At 53.3% G+C, this 20,122-nt stretch overlaps 1 protein-coding gene across 2 annotated transcripts in view; it reads right to left on the minus strand.

Annotated features, from left to right (window-relative positions):
• Positions 1 to 20,122, minus strand: part of AGBL1 (AGBL carboxypeptidase 1) — a 479,354-nt gene that overhangs the window by 370,414 nt on the left and 88,818 nt on the right. For both annotated transcript variants that reach the window (XM_045825119.1, XM_045825117.1), the window contains exons 7-15: positions 17,853 to 18,061; positions 13,810 to 13,975; positions 12,813 to 12,880; positions 8,710 to 8,826; positions 7,098 to 7,678; positions 5,474 to 5,557; positions 5,164 to 5,244; positions 2,334 to 2,482; positions 863 to 950 (exon numbers count right to left, since the gene is read on the minus strand). In XM_045825119.1, the coding sequence (XP_045681075.1) occupies positions 863 to 950; positions 2,334 to 2,482; positions 5,164 to 5,244; positions 5,474 to 5,557; positions 7,098 to 7,678; positions 8,710 to 8,826; positions 12,813 to 12,880; positions 13,810 to 13,975; positions 17,853 to 18,061 (1,543 nt within the window). The remainder of the gene's footprint in view (positions 1 to 862; positions 951 to 2,333; positions 2,483 to 5,163; positions 5,245 to 5,473; positions 5,558 to 7,097; positions 7,679 to 8,709; positions 8,827 to 12,812; positions 12,881 to 13,809; positions 13,976 to 17,852; positions 18,062 to 20,122) is intronic.

Here is a 20,122-nt window from a genome sequence, read left to right on the forward strand (position 1 = left end):
AAAGGGCCTGAGTGTGTAACACACTCTGTCTTCTGGGCACTGACAGCAACCTAAACTCTAGAATGTCTGGTTACAGTTTTTAAGGGGCCTCCTATAATCTCAGAAAAAGGTAAGACTTATTTTATCCAAGAAAGTAAGTACTAGCCTGTCAATTTTTATTTTTAAAAAATAGCAATGAGAATTAATTATATATTTTCTACCTGTTCTAATAATGCCTATCCTTTTTTTTTCACATGAATTTGTATTTTATTTTCCCACTCCCAAATGCATAAATAAGCAAGTCATGGGGTCTCGAATTCTTTTATCAAAAGCCATAGATAATTTAAAATCCATTACAATTTTTTACAAGATAAACTGATGAAAACGGTTAGTGGTCAAGGGCTGAAGATGAATTTTGAAGACCTACTTCTTTTGTTTCTTCTAAAAAAAATCATCTTTCTATGTATTTGTCACCCATTCCCTCTCATCTACTTTGTAAAACTGAAGGGTAAGATGGGTAAGAACAGGCTGGAATTTCTCAGACTTCCTGCTCACTGAGAAAAACAATGGACAGAGGTAAAGAGCTAAAGCCTGATGCACTAATCACAGGGTGAGTCAGTGCAACTCCTAATAAATACCCAATAAGGTACTGGGTGCTCAGGAGCCCACGTGGGCACAGGTGCTCATGTGCCCACGTGAAGACAGAGCACATTCAGCAAACACAAAGCTATTTCTTGCGGCCTGCTGGGGGTGCCGCGTAACATGCTCATGCTTCTGAAGGGCAGGGCACTTGCTGGAGGGACAGTGACAAGTAGCACGGGTGGCTGAGGTTCACACGAGCAATAGGGAAAAGCAGGAGGAAACGAACAATGGTCTAACTCACTTGTAATAACAGATTTCGTAGCCCGTCCGTTTCCAGGTGGGTCTGCCAAGCAGCGCCTCCTTCACAGAATACATAGTTGGCTGCATCCCTACACAAAACAAAGACAGGATTAAAAACACTGGGGAAGAAGAAAGAGGCAAAAGAATGGCAGCAGGCTGTACCATGGCCCTCAGTGATCCCCAGGTCTTAATTCGGGAACCTGGGAATGCTACCTTGCATGGCAAAAGAGACTCTGAAGACATGATTAAAGGATCTTGAGATGGGGGGCTTATCCTGGTGGGTCCTAAATGCAATCACAAATGTCTCTTTTTTTTTAATTGATTTTAGAGAGAGAGAGGATGGGAGAGAGGGAAACAACAATTTGTTGTTCCATTTATATATACGTTCATTGGTTGATCCTTGTATGTGCCCTGACCAGGGATTGAACCCATGACCTTGGTGTGCTGGGATGACACCCTAACCAAATGCACCACCTGGCCAAGGCCATCATCAATGTCTTTATAAGAGGGGGCTTAGTGAGGTTCAAGTACAGAGGAGAAGCGATGCAACTGGACCAGAGAGACGTTTGAAGATGCTACGCTGCTGGCTTTGAAGTTCAAGGAAGGGGCCACGAGCCAAGGAACACAAGGAACGGAGCTCCAAAAGATGGAAAGGGACACAGAAAATCCACTGGCATCTCCAGAGGGAGTGTGGCCTTTCTAACACCTCAACTAAGCCCCGGGAAACTCCAGAACTATAAGAATAAATTTGTCTGGATTTAAGCCACAAAGCTTATGGCAATTTGTTACAGCAGTCACGCAAAATGAATACAAAAGTCAAGGATCATATTTCCCGTTTCTATACCAGCAGGAGTCTATTTTTAGTATAAAACGGAGACGGTATCCTGTGCTCAGACCTGGAGAAATGGGAATATTTATTCCTTACTCAAAGCCACTCAATAAATTAGCGTATGAGCCAGCAATAACAGTCAGGATTTCCCATTCCCACAAACGTTCAAACTAAATCCGGGCTGCTAATCAGTACTCCTTTGAATGTCTCCTCCAAAACCGGCACAGGTATTCAGGAGAATTTAAACCTCCTCGAGAGTTCCCTGAGTGAAATCGGTGTTGGGCCGTACTGTTTGCCCGTCTGTGACAAACAGGTCAGTGCCTTTCCTGCTGTGGGATTTAGGAGACAGAGGGCACACAGGAGGGGGCTGGCCAGGCTCAGAAAGCCCCAGGCAGGGCAAGTCTGGCGAGTCGTGTGCGGCAGTAACACCCCACAGCAGAGTGGGGACCTCCGGCTTCCCCTTCCACAGCCGTGATTCGCCGAGTGTTGGCCACCATCTTGCCACCCCTCACCCCCAAACTGTGTCGACCCGGCTTCAAACCCTTTGGGAAGCCGGCAGGGCTTCTGGTAATAAGCTGAACACTCACAGAGTGACATCACCCCCGGCATTACCCAGAAGGCCTCTGTCCCCAGGAGCTCCTACCGTAATTGAACTGGCTGTTGGGCTTCTCGCAGTTGATGATGTTGAAGCGGTAAGGGACGGCGGCCCGCATACCGCTCACCTGGAAGTTGAACCACTGCTGGTACTGCGTGCTGTTCACATCAGTGTTGACCAACAAGTCGTACTCGAACCTGCAAGGGCAGAGGCAAGATTGGAGGGTCTAGTGTGTTTAAGGGAGCTGCCGGCACTGAGAGCCTGCACAGTTCGGGCTCTTGCCAACAGACCTAAGACCCGGGGTCTCAGACGGCAGGTAAGTGATATATTTGCTCATCCAGAGCTCGCAATACGGTCACAGGCAGCGGACTGGAGGGGAGCCGGTTCTTGGTATTAGAAGAGTAAGCTGCACAACTGTAGCATATATATATATTTTTTTAAAACTGTGATAAAGTTTCTATCTAGCTGGAAAAACACAAGTGTGCAATTTCCCAGAGAAAACGTGGTCACGTTTGGCTGGATGTGCTGTTACTATTTAAAGCTGGACATCACTTTTGAGCCTCAGTCTCCTCATATGGAAAATGAAAGTAGCATCTAAACTTGCAGTGCTGTTTGTAAAGATTAATTAACACAGCGTATGCAAATCCCCAGCAAAGCTACAAACAGGAGCCAGGCTCGAGACACGCCGGGGTTGTTTATTCATTTCCCCCTTTTAAATGGATACGACGTACGTGCAAGACACACAGCGCACAAATCTTCAGTGTATAATGCAATAAATTTAAACAAATCCATCTGCATACTCCCCTCTGACAACCACCCAGATCATGCTCTAGGACCCCAGGAGGCTCTAATGTGTCCCCTCCCAGCCATCATGTCCCCGAAGGTAATTAATTTTTTGAGCTTTGAGCTTTGAGCTTTAGCAACAGAATTAGCAATGCAGATCTGACTTTAAACATTATAAGGGCATTTCATTTTCAAAAATATTATTGTCACACCCCCTTGGCGTGTTCCTTGAGTTGCTCTTTTAATTTTTTTTATCCTCATCTGAGGACACGTTTGTTTGTTTTTTATTGATTTGAGAGAGAGAGGAAGAGAGAGAGAAACATCAATCAGTTGTCTCCCATATGTGCCCCAACCAAGGATCAAACTTGCAGCCTAAGTATGTGCCTGACTGGGGACTGAGCCCACAACCTGTGGCGTACGTGACGTCGCTCCAACCAGCCGAGCCACCCGCCAGAGCCCGAACTGCTCTTCTGGAAAGGGTAATGCTTTGGCTCCGACCTGTTCATCCTCTCCCACTCTGGAGTCCTGATAACGGCCATTCTGTAGTGACATTTGGGGAAGGGCAGGGCTTTGGATGAGACCGAGCAGAGCTCAGCAGAGCTGACTGACAGACTCCCACTCTCCACTCCAACCACTGAGGTCGGCGTGGCTCACTGGGCCGCACTCACGAGAAGGACTCTGCAAAGCCTGTGTCTCTGAAACGGTCTGTTATGCCCACCATGCTGTCTCCGAAAAGTAATCATAAAAATTCCTTGCCTGTAAGGAGGTTTGTTTCCTGTCACTGGACCATTACCCTGACTACAACGGATTCGTTTAGGACCTACACTCTGGCCAAAGGCAGGCATATGGAGAGGGAGACCTGGGCAAGGCCAGCAGCTCAGCCACACCCTGGACAGATCACTGTCCCACCAGCAGACTCCTAAGGAGAAGGAGGTCTCCTCTCCTGGGTCCTCAGAACACAGTGACGGAGAGAAGGAATGCGAAAGGCAGGAGCCACAGGAAGAAGCAGAAGCTGAGCTGGCAGACAAGGAGGAGGAGGCCGCTGAGAAGGATTCTCAACAGGACGGTCTTGCCCGTGTTCAGCCCAACTGGCTCAACCTGTACTTGTTTTCTTGTTGGGCTTTCTGGAAATAACGCATGCTAAAAAGAAAGACACACACACACACACACACACACACACACACACACACACAGTATCACCATTCGTCTCCTCTCCAAAAAATGAAAACTTCAGAAGTGACTCCCTAAGGGGATAGGAAACAGGTCGGAGCCCCAGCCCAGTGCCCGTGGCCCCTGCGCAGGGGCGAATGCTGACTCAGCGCACTAACTCTCCTGACTCTACGTTGTGGCGGCTCTGCCTGTCCCCTTCCGTGGGTGAGGACATGAATCCATGCAGTCAGTCAGGGGCTCGCTCAAAGTCTGTGACCACCACACTATCACCTGCTCTGGACTGTTGCTTTGTATGGCCACAGATGATGGGTGCTGTGTCTTGCCTTTTGCAAATGACACATGGAGTCTACACAGCTATGGCAGAGGGAATTACAGCAAAAAGCAGCAACGTCTCTGCTGCGGGAAGCTTTTGCATTATTCCCCTCCCCCGAGCTTGTGCAGCCCCGGGCTCTCCTTGCCCGCGGAACCCTTCTCTGGGAGCAAGGGCTCACTGGCGGGCTCTGGCACAGACACGGCACCGAGTGCTCTCTCTGAGCACGGAGGGCTCTCCTCTCTACGGGGGCCCACAGCTTCCGCCTCCCAAGTCTACAGCCACGGGAGCTGCAGACGTGGACAGACACAGGGGTAGGGCACCCTGGCATCAGGGGAAGGATCAAGGTCCCCAGGAAAGTGTGTCCCACCTCAATATGGACCCGCTCTTTGGAACCCAGGCGGATCCCTAGAGGGTCGCTTCTGGTCTCCACCTCGCTATGACATCAGCCGGTGACAGGCTGGTGGACGTGTCCCCACCAACTCGCAGCCTTCATCTGCGGTGTCTGCCACTGTGCACGGCGTGAACACCGCGTGGTCACCGCAAGGAGAAAGGGAAGGGGGGCGGGGCGCGGCCGCACCCCTGAGCTGCCGCAGGGCAGCCTTCCTTACTTACTCGCGCACTTGGATGGCCTTGCGAAGGTTCCCTGACTCGAACCTGGCGGAGAACCGTAGGCCGCTGGAAGCAGCGTCCTGCCTGTGAGGAAAGAGGGACCGTGCAAACGGGGCGTGACTGCCGGTCTTGGGAGCGGTGGGACATCCCTGAGGGAGAAGCTTTCTCTCGTAGATTTTTAGCCCAAACGTTCACCGGGCTGACTCTGGGAGCGGGAATGGATTCCTAACAGGACACTGTCAGGCTCGGACTTCTCCCTACTGCACCACCCCCCGCCCCCGCCCGCCTTCCCCTGGCGGTCCAGGCCACCTACCCAGGCTCGTCTAAACTGAAGACGACTCTGTTCAAAACATCGCTGGGCTGGATGAACCTCCGGATGTCCTCCAGTATCTTGATCCTGAAGAGGAAAATGAGAAGCATCTTCAAGGTGGACCCTGGCTCCCCACCCCACTCGTCCTGTGGCCACCTGCAAGGGGCCTGGGGAGTCATCAGAGAAACAGGAGAGTTTAATAATGCCCCAAGCGTGAGCTGAACTAGCAAAGAAGTACTGCTCCTCCTTCCTTCTCTTCTTCCGCAGGAAGAGAACCGCACTGGGTTTAGGAATGTAAGAAGCGGCAAGGCTAGACTGCAGCAGCGCCAGTGTTCTGACTGCAAGGGGAGTTTTGTCCGGAGTGTTCGGGTAGAGGGACGTCTGAGGTTTCCGGTCGTGTGAGCGAGAGGGTCCTGAGCACTGGCCGCTCTGAGGGGATGCTGGGGTTATTGACCGCTAGCATCCCAAGGCCTGGGAGGCTCCAGTGGGCTTCTGGACCCTGTGTCACTTAGGTTCCTTGGGTTCTGTCTGCCCCGGAGATTGAGGCTGATCTTCTTTCTGAGAAACACCAATACCCTGGAGATTTAAGGAGGAGGATGGAGAAAAGAAGCTTAAGGGAGCTTTCTGATTTTCTCCTCGAACTTCCGATCCAAGTCTCTGGGGTGGGAGGAAGGGGAAGGGGAGGCGGACGGGAGGGCCGGATGCAGGGGAAGATGTTCCAGCCAGGGGGGCGGGGGGTGTAGCTGTTGCTGGGCCAGCCCTGACGGTGTGTCTCTCGGGAACCTGAACGTGACAGAGAACATGCAGGCGCCGAGGCCGGAGATGTCGGCCAGGAGCCCGAGTGGGAGCAGCTCTCGGGCTCCACCATCGAGTTGCTAATGAAATGGAAAATAAGCTAATGAAACTTTCTGGTACGCACACTTTGCCCCACTGACTGAGTGCATGCAGACGCGATTTTTTTTTTTCAAGGAAAATAAATTTTTTTCCCTTGGCTTTAGTAATTTTCATTTGACCCTCACTTTGCGGAGCCAAAGGCAAAGCTCCCGCTCCTGAATTCTGGGAATAATCCATCACCCAGGGCTTCTTCCCCCCCGAGAAAGCGTTCTCACGCCGTCCTCGGTGATGCAGGGAACTATTCGCCAAGCCACGCCAAGCGCTGTGCGGCTGGCCTGTGAGATGACGGTGCACGCCTCCCATTAACAAAAGACCGGACGCCAGTTTGCAAGGAACGGGAAAGAAGATCCCGGACCCGGACAGCCCACACTAGTTTTTTCCCAGCACCTTCCTGAGCAAGGACGCCAGCACCGGCAGAAACCGGATCCTCCTCTGTGGAGCAGCTTGCCGTGCACGTGGGGTAAGGGGCGGCACAGCATCCTCCGAGGGGCTCTCCTTGGGGAAACACACGCCCCCCCACCGCTACCCCGCCCTGGCACTGAAATGTTCTAGAAGGCCGGCATGCTTGCGCGTTTGGCCAAAGTCTCCCCAATGGAGGCTTTAATGCACTTCCAACGCATGCTCACTTCTCTACAGAGGGCAGAACTATTGTGCACACCGTTCCTCCTACGAAAATATTGAAGAGGAGAAAAAAAAAAAAAACCCACAGCTCTCCAATCAGCAGCACCGTCACCTTTGGATTCCACGTTTGCGCTCCAACATGGGCTCCGGAGACGGAGGCGGACGATGGCCCCAGAGGTCAGGAAACGCCGCCGTCTTGAAGTCAGCCACGGACCGGGTTCTTCGGGCTTTGGCCATGTAAACACAGGGGTCGTGGAAGGGGATGTGCTGGGGGTGCGTCTGCAGCAGCTCATCCATCACTTGCACAGGGTCTCTGGACCGGGCGGGATTGGAAACGGAGGCACTTGTCCTCGGGCAGGAAGTCACATCTATGTCCCAGGCACCCTCTCGGAAGAGGGCCTGAATGTCCACGGTTTCACTTCCGGAAGAATCCGTCCCCAGCCCATTGGATTGGGCCTTTTCGTACGGGGTCCCTCCAGGTCCCGTTTGGGAGGCTAGATGCACGGAGGGCCGCTGCCTCTTCACCATGCTCAGGAGGGGCGTCTGGACTGCGTCCTCTCTTCCCTGCCCCCGGGAGCTTTGGTCCTTATTCGAGCAACGCTGCTTCGGGGGGGCAGTGGTCGGAATGTGGTGGTGGTTGGCGTACTCGGTCTTTTCAGAGCCCAGCTCATCTCCAGGTTTGGGCTCCAGTTCCTTCAGGTTTAAAGTACAAAAGGAGATGTCAGTATTCGCTTCCAGGTAGAGAGCCCAAGTGACCCCCTCCTCACTCCCTGGGCTCAGGGCTCAGCACAGACCCCATGGACTGGGGCTTTTCCAAGGTCAGCCACGGCCAGACAGTCTAACAAGTGGCAGAAGCACAGAAACTCACATCTGTGAGGGGCCTTTGGTGGGTCTAGTACAATCCTATCAAGTACATGAGGGCCTTCTGTAACACCCCCAGTAAGGCAGTCCGGTTGAAGAACCTCATTTACTGGGTCTTCACAGCACCCCAAGGTGGTACCTTTTATTTGAGGATCATTCTGATTCTTTACAGAAAGGGTTCTTCACACTGAACTGAAATTTCCTCCCTGAAATTTTTACCCGCCAACCCCTTTCTGCTTTCTGGAGTGAGGCAAATGACTCTAACTCCCTTCAACAAGGGACCTAGCTTGCACCATCAGGTAGGGCCAAACTCATGACTGAGAGTCAATGGCAAACCACCGAGGTCAAAAGGCAGGTCTACAGTACTGGTGGCAGCAACAGCAGCAGCAGCGGCAACCAGCCCCCAGGTCGGCATCAGCAGGTGTGAGGTTCGCAGTTCGCCTCCACTGACAAGGCCAGGCTGGCCACTCTCTTGCAGAAAACCATCTGGTACGCCCCGCCCCCTTCGACAAGGCAGCAATTAAATCATTGAGAATTTTCACTTGCTTTTTCAGCATGCAGGGGCAGGGCACCCCGCCCCCCAGACAACCAACGGGCAGCAGTGTGTCCCTGCATCCTGTCCTTCCATCCTCGGTGTCGGGGGTCAGGCTGTAGGACTCTGGTCTGCACCCTAAGCTCAGCCACCTTTTCCTCCTTCTTGCTCAGCAATCTGCCTCACTCTCAGAAAGATCCCAGAAGCAGACTGCTAATGACGAGCCAGGCTTTCCACCTGGAGACCTCTGTCTGGCCCCGGCTGTGCAGAGGGCCCACGGTGTGACCCCGCCCCGCCCCGCCCCGGAGCGGAACCACGGCCCACGGCCCACCTCAAAGCGGCAGGAGAGCTCCAGGCACATCGCCTCGTACTGGGTCAGCTCCTCTGCGGGCCGGTCAAGTCCAGGTTTGGAACTCAACTTGTTCACATCTGTTTCCAAGTCGTCGTCCTGTGAGGAATAGTCACAAACCACGTGACAACCAAGAAAGCCACCCTGAGGAGCGTCAGGACGAACTACCTGTGTGACCCTTCGCAGACCTGGGACATGGTGTTCTTGCCTCCAAATCAGAGTGCTGGCCTATGCACAGGGCAGTTTAATACGCCAGGTTGTATTTGTAAAATAAGAGATACGGATGTTAGTATTTACCATTATCAGCCCACATCATAAATAGGTAGTATTTTATATGAAATGAACTATGGAAACAATAAAGCACTAGAGAAACTTTTATCTCATCACCACTATTAACATAATCGTAATTATTGTACCTATTCATCTGCCCACCTTTGCCATTTAGGTCCTTCGTGTGTTTTGTTAATCCCCACCTCAGGACGTGTTCATTGATTTCATAGAGAAAGGAAGCAGGGGAGAGAAAGGGAGGGGGGAGAGAGAGACATTGATCAATTGCCTCCTACCCACACCCCGACCAGGGATCAAACCCGCAATCCAGGTGTGTGCCCGGACCAGGCGTCAAACACACAACCTTCTGGTGCGCGGGACGATGCTCCAAGTGACCGAGCCACCCGGCCAGGGCCGGCCGGCCAGCTGTCCCGCTTCTCACAAACGTTTACGAGCAGCTACTATGAGCAGCTGATCTGGAGGAACTAGAGACTTGGTGACAGTGGAACAGAGAAAGGGCCATGCGCCCATGGAATCTGCCTTTTTGCAAGGGAAGGGAGAGAGTAAACGAGACCATAAATAAATGAGAAGCTAATTTCAAACAGTGATGAGCACCACGGAAGTCGGCAAAGGGGGCGATGTGACTGTGGCGGAGGCCAGGGTGCGGGAAGCTGCCTGGACTGGCTGACCTGAGCAGCTTTGCTGAGGGGGCAACGCTTTTGGACCTGAATGACGATAATCTCTGTCTGTGCAAAGACCTGGGCCACGGGGTCACCGGCCGAAGGAACCGGTTAATCTGCTTACGGAACCACGGCGGCTGAAGGACGGAGAACGAGAGGAAGATCCGGGAAGCAGGTGTTCTGCTGAGCTGCACCGCACCTGGGAGTGCGCTTGGAACCTCCGGCGACAGCTTCATCCCTTTGGACACGTACAAGTTGACCGAGTCGCCACTAGTCTTTTCTTCTTTGGGTTGAATAGTCCCAGACTTCATTTTTTTCTACTAGATCATCGTTTCATAATAGTTTAATAGGGATGGCGACTCTTCTCCAAACACTTCTGTGTTTTTCAAAGACTACAGACTCTTACACAGAAAGGACTCCAGGAATCAAACCGCTTATCTCCTCATCTTTCTGTGTCTCTCCTAGATCAAGTTTCCCTAATGAAACAGGAGAAAAATCTGCCCTGTGTTTTAGGGCTATATTGGGCTGGTTAAGGAAAAAACTGGCAGTCCTGAAAACCTAGATTATTCTCCCCTAAATCAAATAAATGTAGAAAATAAGTGCTTAGATTCCTGATCCGGGGGGAAAAAGCAAATGCAATATTCCATCCATCTTTTGCAATCTTCCTCCAAACCTGAGATTAAAAGACCAACAGATCCCATGCGGCTGACTTAATGATGTTTTCAGATACAGTGCACACCAGGCCCAGACTCGTTAGCCTGGTGGTGGAGATCCCAGCTCACTCTCTCCCTCCCTCCCTCCAGGATTCCCCCATCTCGGCGACAGCCAAAGCCATGCCCCGAGGTGGTGCCAACGGAAATGCACAGGGAAGTCAGCTGGCGTGTCTGGAGTGAGGAGTGCCGTGTAACCTGTGCGATCCGTGAACTGCTGCCTCACTGGTCCCACAGGTGGTTGGGTCCATGAAGAAAAAAACACGGCCGACACCCAGTCTGTGTTTAAGCTTCTCTCTTCTTACGCTGGCACCGACAGCTTTTGATCAGACTTTCCACTCTGAGGACCCTTTACAAATCAAAGATTCCTTTTAATCACACTTTCTAAGATACCAGTGTTAATTACTGACTAAGCTTTCCGAATGACCTGCAGCAAACACTCCTGGCTCCTTCCCACGTTTTCTGCAGGAAACGCTGCTAGGTCTGCCGAGGACCAGCACATCTGTGGGAGCGCGAGTCCCCCTGCTCTAGTCAAGCCCCAGAGCCCAGCCCTGCCTCCGATGCTCCTCTGCTTCCGCAACTCATGCTCACGCAACCAAGCGCTCATCTTCTTGGCTCAAAGGCTTGAAATGAGCAGTTTCCGGGCCTTCCCAACCGGACGTGTGTGTTTGTTTCAGCTCCACACGCCCCGGCCCACCACCGCCTGGAAAGCGGGGACGAGGGAGAATGTCTGGGCCTCCCCCGATCCTGTGGGGGACCAGGCACTGGCTTCGGCTTGTCCTTCCACATCATTTTCAAGGGGTGACTGGCATTCTGCACTAGACGTTCAGCTATCAGAGAGCAAGCCGGAGGGGAGGGGAAAGTGGCAGTGATGAATGGCTGCAGCGGCACAATATTATTCAAATAATTCAGCAAGGACTCCAAGTCCTGCACAGCCAAGTTACGGCAAAGAACCAATTTTCTCTACTGATGACTTCAGAAACGGTTCTATTTATCAACAAAACCCCGCGAACACCCGAGTATCAATAGCAGTCTTAACCTAGAGACCTGGCCAAGAGGTAGTGCCTTTATGACTGCCACACTCATCAGCAAGCTGAGTGATTACGGTGGCAGAACTCAAAAGGTCGCCGTCTCTCTAGACAGACAGGCAGGCAGGCGAACAGCTAAGAAAAAAGGAGAGGAGGAAGGGAGAGAGGGAGATGGATGGATGGACGCATGGATGCATGGATGCATGGATGGATGCACAGATGGACAGATTTTTTAAAATTCAGGTTTCATGTCCAGGACTGTCACAAAAGGTAGCATGTGCTTCATCATATTTTGTCAACGACACAATTAAGGAATGTCACTCGAAAGGGCTTGTCCAAGTTCATGTTTACCAACAGAAACGAAGACACGATATCACTCATGGATAAAGTTACCGTTATTCTAGAGTAGCGGCTCTCAGTCCGGGGTGATTCTGCCCCCGCCCCGGACATGCGGCACTTTCTGGAAACATTTCTGGTTCACGACTGGGGGGGGCGGGGGGGAGGAGTGGGTGCCGCTGGCATCTAGGGGGGTAGAGGCCCGGGATGCTGCTAAACACCCCGAGACACCCAGACGGCCCCACAGCAGAGAATTACCCAGTCAAAACGCCAGTGGCACCAAGGTTCAGAAATTCTTCTCTGGAAATACAGCCGGTGCACTCTGTGCCACCGCCTGTTCTCTGTATTGGGCGTTACTGGAACAGAGCCACGCCTCACCGTGCATGTGTTATCTGCAGGTGCTTTTGGGCTGTGACGGCAAAGGGGAGGGGCTGTGACAGAGACCGTCTGGTGCACTGAGCCCCTGGCAGTTCCTGTCTGACCTTTTGTAGAAGGTGTGCTGACCTCTGTTCTACAGCCCAGGTCACCATGGGCGAGAGGCCAGAGGGCGCCGCTGCCCTGTGGGCCGGATGGTGGACACCAAGCAACTCCAGGCAACACGACCCACCCAGCCCCCCGAGGGGCGGGAACTGGGAAGCGCACTGGTCCTGTGCCGGAAGGGCCGGAAGAGCGACTCACAGAGGACGGTGTGATCTGCTAGAAAAAGGGTCCTAGAAACTCTTTCCCGGGTCTCTGTGCCCGAACGTCTATCGCACACTGAGTGCACCAACCCTACTAAGCACTGAGTGTCCACCCTGGCTTGTCGTGATAGAACGTGAGGTGTCCTCATGATGGGCAGCCCCTGACTTCACAACGAAACGCCGCGCTGGGCTGACCGAGAGGCAACAGCCTGGAGGTCGAGAACAGCCACTGTCGTTGACTCAGCATACCATCTGCCAGGCACTGGGGAGGGGAAAGTCAGCCCTCAAAATGCACACTGGTATTCGCCAAACAGAGAAAACGAGGATGTTCCTCTGCCCCCCACGAACACGGAGAACATCAGAGGCAAGGGCTGGTGTACCTACTTCCTCTTTCGCATCTTCGGAATCGGAGTCTTTGTCCTCTCCTTCGTCACCGTCGTCTTCAAAGTCCTCTGGGTGGGGAAAAAGAGGGGGAATGAGCGAGGCCTCCCCTCTGTCTTGGATTGGGATTAGTCCTGTGCCCTCTCGCCAATAAGGAAGGCGCTCGTGATTAAGTGCGTGACACTCCACTGCACGCCGCCGGCGCCTACGTAAGGCACGGGAAACCGAGTGCACGCAGGCCCGTGAGGGCCCTGTGTCGGGAAGGCGGAACCGCTGCCCCACGCACGGGATGCACAGTGAGTGCAGCCCAAAATGACGCACAGCCACCACCCTGGTCAACCCCACCCAACCGAGAAGAGTTTCTGCAGCCAACATGGCCAAAGGCTGGAGATCACATGCATACAGAACTCGCTGCACTTTGAGGGACTCCCTAATTTTGATGCGAGGGAAATTATTTGAAACAAACACCGACAGACACATCCAGCTCCGCTGTGGCAAGACGGGGCCTCGGGAAAAATCTGTCCCGTGCAAGGAGGATGGAGGTGGAAAGCACCAGAAGCCTTTGACAACAAACCTGAAGATCAAATAATCATACTTTCAAATGTTCTAACAGGACGAGCATGAGGTTTTAAATAGCAGAAGTTTTATTTCAATTTCATCCTTAGGGCAAATTAATTCCAGAACTAGTCAGTACGGTGGAGGGACTCAATCGCGGGCCTGTGAATAGATTGTTTTTAATTAGCTGAGATCACCGTACAGGGACTCAATAGCCACCAGGCAAAGTGGCAACAGTTAATAACCACAGACAAAACAAGTGAACTTGGCATTTGTTCACTCGGCGTATGGAAAACTTGCTTTTTCATACGTATTTCTAACTAGCTTATGGATAATCATGGCTGGCCTGCAAAAGAACTGATTTTTACTTTCATCTGCCCGCCTGTGAAATGTTGCCAAGACGCAGAAACTCACTTTCAAGCTCACAGATGCCCGCTTCCTTTACCTTCAGCGAGAGCAGGCGAGGGGCCAGAGGGGGTGTTGCCGGCAGCCGGGAAGGCGTAGGCGCTGCTGGCCGCAGCCAGGGGGAGGGGGCTCCTCGGGGAGCACTGCCTCAGCACCTGCAGCACGACGCAGGTGACGGGCTCTGAGCCCGGGTCGTCCAGGCGGTTCTGCACGAAGGGGAGAGGAGTGTGTCAGACCCTGCGACTCACACAGAGCCCCTGGGTGACGCATGACACCCAGGCTACGGGGACAGTAGACACCCTTCCCGCAGGAGGTCGAATGTGAACGCTGTGGTGGGGAGCTTTGTCTCATGTAGAACCCGCTTTGGCCCAGGGTACAATCTGAATTACTTCTCTTTCCCGGCTCAGGTGTCATTGGAACGAATTTAAATTTAGTCTGAATATGGGCATAAATATGGACAGGTGTCTTTCAGGGCATGGAGCACCCAAAGGGCCTTGCTGTGAGGGATGGCCGGGGGGAGGGGAGGGGCCTGTTCTGCAGCCGCCATGGGCCCCTGAGAGTGACTGCCCACATTAGGGAATGAGCAGCTGAGTGGACGGAAGTCTCACGTTCCTCTTTCAGCTGTTATCCAGAGGAAAAAAATAATAATAAAGGAAAAGGCTGAAATATGCAATCAGAAAAAATGACAGACAAAGAGAATCCCAAGCACCTAAATTAAATACCAGGCCTCTTCTCAAAGCCTGCTGCATTGATCCTTCTTGGCACCCACCCAACACAAAGGAAACTTGGCTTTTGCAGATGCAGCATTTAGATATTGATGAAACATGACAAGACCCTTCTTTTCAGACACAGTGAAAAATTCGAGAACAAGCTGACTGAGCTGGGAGGGAGAGACGGGAGCTGTTTGGTCATCTCTTTGGGGTGGGGGGGAATGGCCATGGGCTTCAGCCTCCGAGTAAGTGTTCTGTCTACTGACGTGGCCCAGAAGTGGACTAGTGGGGGCCTCCGGTGGGGCATTACTAAGGGGTCTCCGACAAGCTCTGCGGTCAGCAAATCACGGTCGGAGATACGGAGGGCGCCGAGAACCCGCCGCCGGGTGGGCAGGCTGTCCACGGCGCGGTCACACCGTGGGGTCTGCCGGCCCGCCTGACAGGTGGCTCCACGTGAAAGAACGTGAAGAAAAACCATGTAACAAAAATCAAGCCGTGAATTCAAGCTGTCCGAATGACTCTGAGATATGGTAAGAGGAAGCCAACTGTCAGAGCGAAAGTACACTGATATGATCAAGAACGCTCTCTCCCCTGCTGCGTGCTCACGTGGTGCCCATCAGGTGCCCTGAACCAACCGCAGGAGGGTGGGCTGGTGGAGGCCACTTTACCCCGGGAACTCGGGATGATTTCAAGCGCTCGCTGAGAAAGGGCCAGTACTTGGAAGAGGAGAGAACTGAGCGGGGAGGAGCAAGGTGGGGTGCGGGGGGACAGCCGATCACAGGTCATGTGTTGACCTTCAGTCTCAGGAGGCAGAGAGCCGATCTGCAATTACCCACTTCCACCTGCAACGACCCCCGTCTCCGAATCAACGACTATCTCAAACTGCTGCACGGTAGGTAGCACCCTTGGAGGGGCTGTTTCTGGCCTTAAATTCCAGTCGTCATCCTTCTCCCTCCTTCCTCGTACCGAGCTCCAACAAGATCCCACTGCACCGCACCGCACCCTCACTGCAGCAGGGACAATCGGATCCCCTCAGCCGGGATCCCTGGCGGACTGTGCAAGAGCCTGACCCGGGACACAGAGCGGTGGGGTCACTAAGAGAGGGACCTTCGATCAGCGGCCTCCGCAGAAAGGCAAAGACCACCACAATGAACAAAGGCTGTGGGAAAGGACTCAAAAGGAGTTCCTTCTTCTGCCCAGTGGGTTTGCAGTGACATCACAAACACCAACAGCAATAGCTCAGGACAGCGGTTTCCCAAGTGTGATTCCCAGACCAACGGCGTCGGCATCACCCAGGAACTTGTTAGGAACGCAGATTCCCGGGCTGCGCCCCAGACCCGCTGAGTCAGAAGCTCTGGAGATGGGGCCCCTGCAGCCCTCCTGGTGACCCCGCGGCACACTCTGCTCCTGCCGTGGGCAGAAGTGGGGGCTTCGAGGGACACCACCGGTTTCAAATCCCTGAAAATGCTGAAATCGGAGAGTCTGTGTAAGATGTGGAGCCAGCACCAGGCCACCATAAGCACTCAATACAAATCTCTCCTCCTCCTCCTTCTCCTCCTTCATTATCACCGACGTGACCATCACCACCACCACCATCATTGTCAGCTGGAACGGCAGCAGCCGCAGCAGAATGTGCAACAGCCGCTGGAATGACAGGACTGAACCCAGGGTTCTCCAGTCGGCCATCCTGTGACTTGAGAGCCTTCTCTGGCGGGAGAGGACAGAGGGGCAGCTCCAACTCCAGCACGGCCGCAGTGACATCAGTGCTCGCAGCCGGGGGCCGGGAGGCTCTGCAGCCGGGGAGACCCGGCTGCAAAGAGCAGGGGCTGCCTCCCGCACATCCGGCATCCATTCCAAGAAGCCGCTGGGGGCTGGGCACCTGCCGGCTTGCCTGGCCAGGCAGCCGAGGTCTTCGCTGACCGGCTGGGGAGCTGCTTCGGAGACCCCAGCCCCCGCTGCGCCTGGGCTTCCCTCGGTAGCTTTTTCTCACCACACACGTGCACCTGCGGGATCAGCATCTTCTCTCACTGCCCCGTGAGGTGTTCTTTCACACCCGACAGAGAAACAGCCATTACCGCAGAGGACAGGGGAGCTGGGCAGGGGGCGGGGAGGGGGGGGCGCTACGAGGTGTCAGCAGCACAGGTGGTGCTTCACCGGGGCCGGGAGAGATGAGAGACTCAGGGGGACAGACACAAGCTCACAAAGTACGGTGACGCCTGGAAAAATTCAAAGCGTTTCCTCATCCAGAGGAACAGAGTATAAAATTTAGCTATTTCATGACTGAGAGGCTCCGAAATCTGCAATGATGGAGAGAAACCCGGAGGTGAAAGCAGGGAGAAAATTAGATATTGCTTTGCAGAGTGATATTATGTTATTATTTAGAGGGGGGGAAGCTATTCCTTCAAATGGGAAAAGTCTGCAGGCGCCCTGGTTGGAAAACAGCACTCTCGTCGGCTGCCTCACCCCCTCGGATGTTCCCGTGCAGAGACTACCTGGGGCTTGTGCAGAGAAGAGCAGAAAGACGGATGGAGGGAGAACCGACTGAGGACAGACAGCAAAGAACGTACTGTGTGTGAATCACAGCTGCCTTGCCCCTGGACCGGGGGGTGGGCAGACGGTCAACACTGGAAGGAGGGTCATGTCATCGGCGGGGAGGGTGAATACGGCCTCGCACAGTGGGGTTTAAATTAGCCCTTGTCAAGGGAAATTACGGAGTGTGTCACTGGGGCTGAAATCCAGGAAATCCCAAACACACATCCCACTGGGGTGCAGGTCAGCAACAGACCTTTGCAGGAAATCATCTTCCTCGTGAACTTCTTTGCTTCCGCAGTGTCTGACTCTCCCACTAAATGTCTGCCCCACAAAACCAGCAGTCTTGTCTGTCGTGGTGCCCCCTAGATTCCGCTGTGCTAATTGTCCCAGGGGCTGCTCATACTCACAAAGCAGCTTTGTCACGCCAACAAGGAGGAGGAGGAGAAGGGGAGGGGGAAAAAAGGAACAAAAAGGAAGAAGGAAGGGAGAGAAGGAGGGAGCGAGGGAGGGAAAGGAGAAACTTGAGGCCCAGAGAATTTGGGTGGCTTCAGAGTTTCACAGCGGCGGGTGCTGGGACTTGAACCCAGGCTCTCTCGCTTTCAAGTCTACGCTCGCAACCGCTGCACCATAGTGTGTGCCCAGTACATATGGACAAACAGATGAAACAATGCATGAGTGAATCAATGAATGGGGATTTGGATCCGGAACATCTCCCCACAGCAGGCAGCAAGAACTGAGCTGGGGTTTTCCCAGCTCTGTTCCGGACGATTCCAAAAGGACAGCCTCCTGCAGGAAGCACCCAGGTGCCGTCCGAGGCAGAGGCGGCCCCCACGTGGATTACCTGCGCGCCGCTGAAGAGGATCTCCATGCCCTGAGCTGCCAGGAAGGCCTCCCTGCCAGACCGGAGGGCGGCGATGTGCCTGAGGCAGAGCAGGAGCGCCCGGCGGATAGCCACGTAGGTATTGGCCATGTCGTGGCTGTGCCAGTCCTGATGCAGCCTGAGCAGGCTGGTGACGTAGCCTCTGTTCACCGCCCGGCGGCTGTTGGACTCTGAAACCAACGGGGAAAGGGGGCGTCGGGCTCAGGCTCTCCCGGGGGCCCCCACCTCAGGGTGTCCCGGTGCACCTCCCGGAGATGCTTGTTAACTCGAAAGGGAAGAGCAGTAACCTCCCAGAGGGGAAAACTGGCAGGTGTCTCTTGAATCGAGTGATCAGAGTGCACCACCAGGTACGATGCACTGCACAAGACACGGCATCCCTCCAATGGCGTTCCTGCGCAAACTCGGAATTTAACCGTGCAGGACGTCGGCAAAACCCACGTGAGGGACATGCTGCAAAATACCTGGCCTATGCTCTTCAAAAATGTCAAGGTCACGAAAGGCCAAAACAAACAAGCAAACAAACAAAGACAGAAGCACTGAGCTAAAAGACACTAAAAAGACCTGACACTTAACAACAAACATCACAATTACAATTTATATCCTGGCCTCGGATATCCGGGACTGTCCTCCCTTCTAGAAAGCACTGGTAAACCTTGAATAAGGCCTGTAGATTAACCCACAGTATTGCACCAATGCCCGTGAGATTTAGATAAACAGCAGCTATGTAAGAGGATGTCACTGTTTTCAGGAAATTCAGAACCGGTACACGGAAACGTTTGTAACTTATTCTGAAACAGTTTAGAAACATTATGATAGAGTGTGTGATGGAGGGGGGGGGGAAGCGAGAGGGAAAGGGTTGTGGGGGAGAGAGAGAGCTTTCATTCCTTCTATGCCTCAGTCAGCTCTGGGTGCTGCCCTTGGGTTGAGCAAAGGAGAAGGTGGAGGTTGGGCGTGAAAAGACACCGGGTGAGACGTAACATCTGAAAGGCCGTCGCGTGTGGGAGATGCACGGGATGTTGTTGCTAACGAGAAGAGAAGCCGATTCACGAACAGCCCAGGGTTGGACGCAGCCGAAGAAAGCCAGCCTTCTGCAGCCAAGGCCGCCCGCCAAGGGCGCGGCCTCTGAGCGCAGGGAGCCCAGCAGCCCGGCACCGAGCGTGCGCGTTGCGGAGGAGGTGGAAACGCACCCCTAGGGGGCGTGGTCTGAGCTTTCCCACGCCGGCAGGGGAGCGGGAACAGAGCGCCCGTGCGGTGCCCTCTCCCTACCAACACCGCGATTTGTGTCTCTCCGTTGCTGGAATGACCTTGGCTGCGCCCACTCGGGAGACCCACCTCATGGGGTCGGTGGATCATTTCTCAGTTTTCCCGAGACACGGTTTAAATTCCATTCGGAGGAACACCAGGAGAAGAGTTGAAGGTACCCGCTCTCGACAGTTAATTAACACCTGCCCCTTCTCCGGGTGAAACTCCCCGGGCCGCGGGGTCGGTGGGCACACGTGTACCCGCTCGCATTCCCGCAGCAGACGCCTGGCCGTCGGAAGACTCTCGCCAGCCAGCCGAGTCTCGGGCGCAAACGCCCAGATGCTGCGGCGCCGCCCGCTCGTTACTGTTACCGTATTTCTCCACTACCCAGTCCGTTCGCGCTGGTGTGTGGGACCACACACACTTCCAGCAGAGGGTGTCTGAGCGAGACTCCCCGGGCTGTAATCGGATACGCACAAATACCAGCTCCAAGTCAGGTTTTTCCTTCGGACCGTGTAAGTGTACGAGGGAAAAAACAGCATGGAAATTCAGTGCTTTATTCCAGGAGGTTTTTCTCATGATGTTAATGAGATCCTTTTTTTTTTTTCCTGCTTGTTTGTCAAATTCTGAATTGTCAGGCTTGACTGAGCCCCAGTGAGATTTTTGACCCATTTCTTCAGTTGGTTTTACTTTTTTTTTTTTTTTTTTTTTTTACATTTTTCATCATTTCAGTCAGCCATGACCTGGAACTGAGAGTGATGAGCTTTATTCACTCGGTGATATGTTTGTGGATGGTTTAAATCGCCTTCATTACCTCCTTTAATGAATTATTCTTCTGTATCAAAAATCTCTCTCTCCTTGGCTAGTCCCAGCCACAAAGCACTCAAGTTCTTTACGGTCTAAATGAGGTTCCAGCCTCTCCAATATCTGATGTTTAAAAGAAAATTGAGGATTAAGTAGGAGGCATTAAAGAAAAGAATCGCCTGTTG

Source organism: Phyllostomus hastatus, unplaced genomic scaffold (assembly GCF_019186645.2).
Source record: "Phyllostomus hastatus isolate PE091 unplaced genomic scaffold, TTU_PhHast_1.1 phas_scaffold_555, whole genome shotgun sequence".
Taxonomy (NCBI): domain Eukaryota; kingdom Metazoa; phylum Chordata; class Mammalia; order Chiroptera; family Phyllostomidae; genus Phyllostomus; species Phyllostomus hastatus.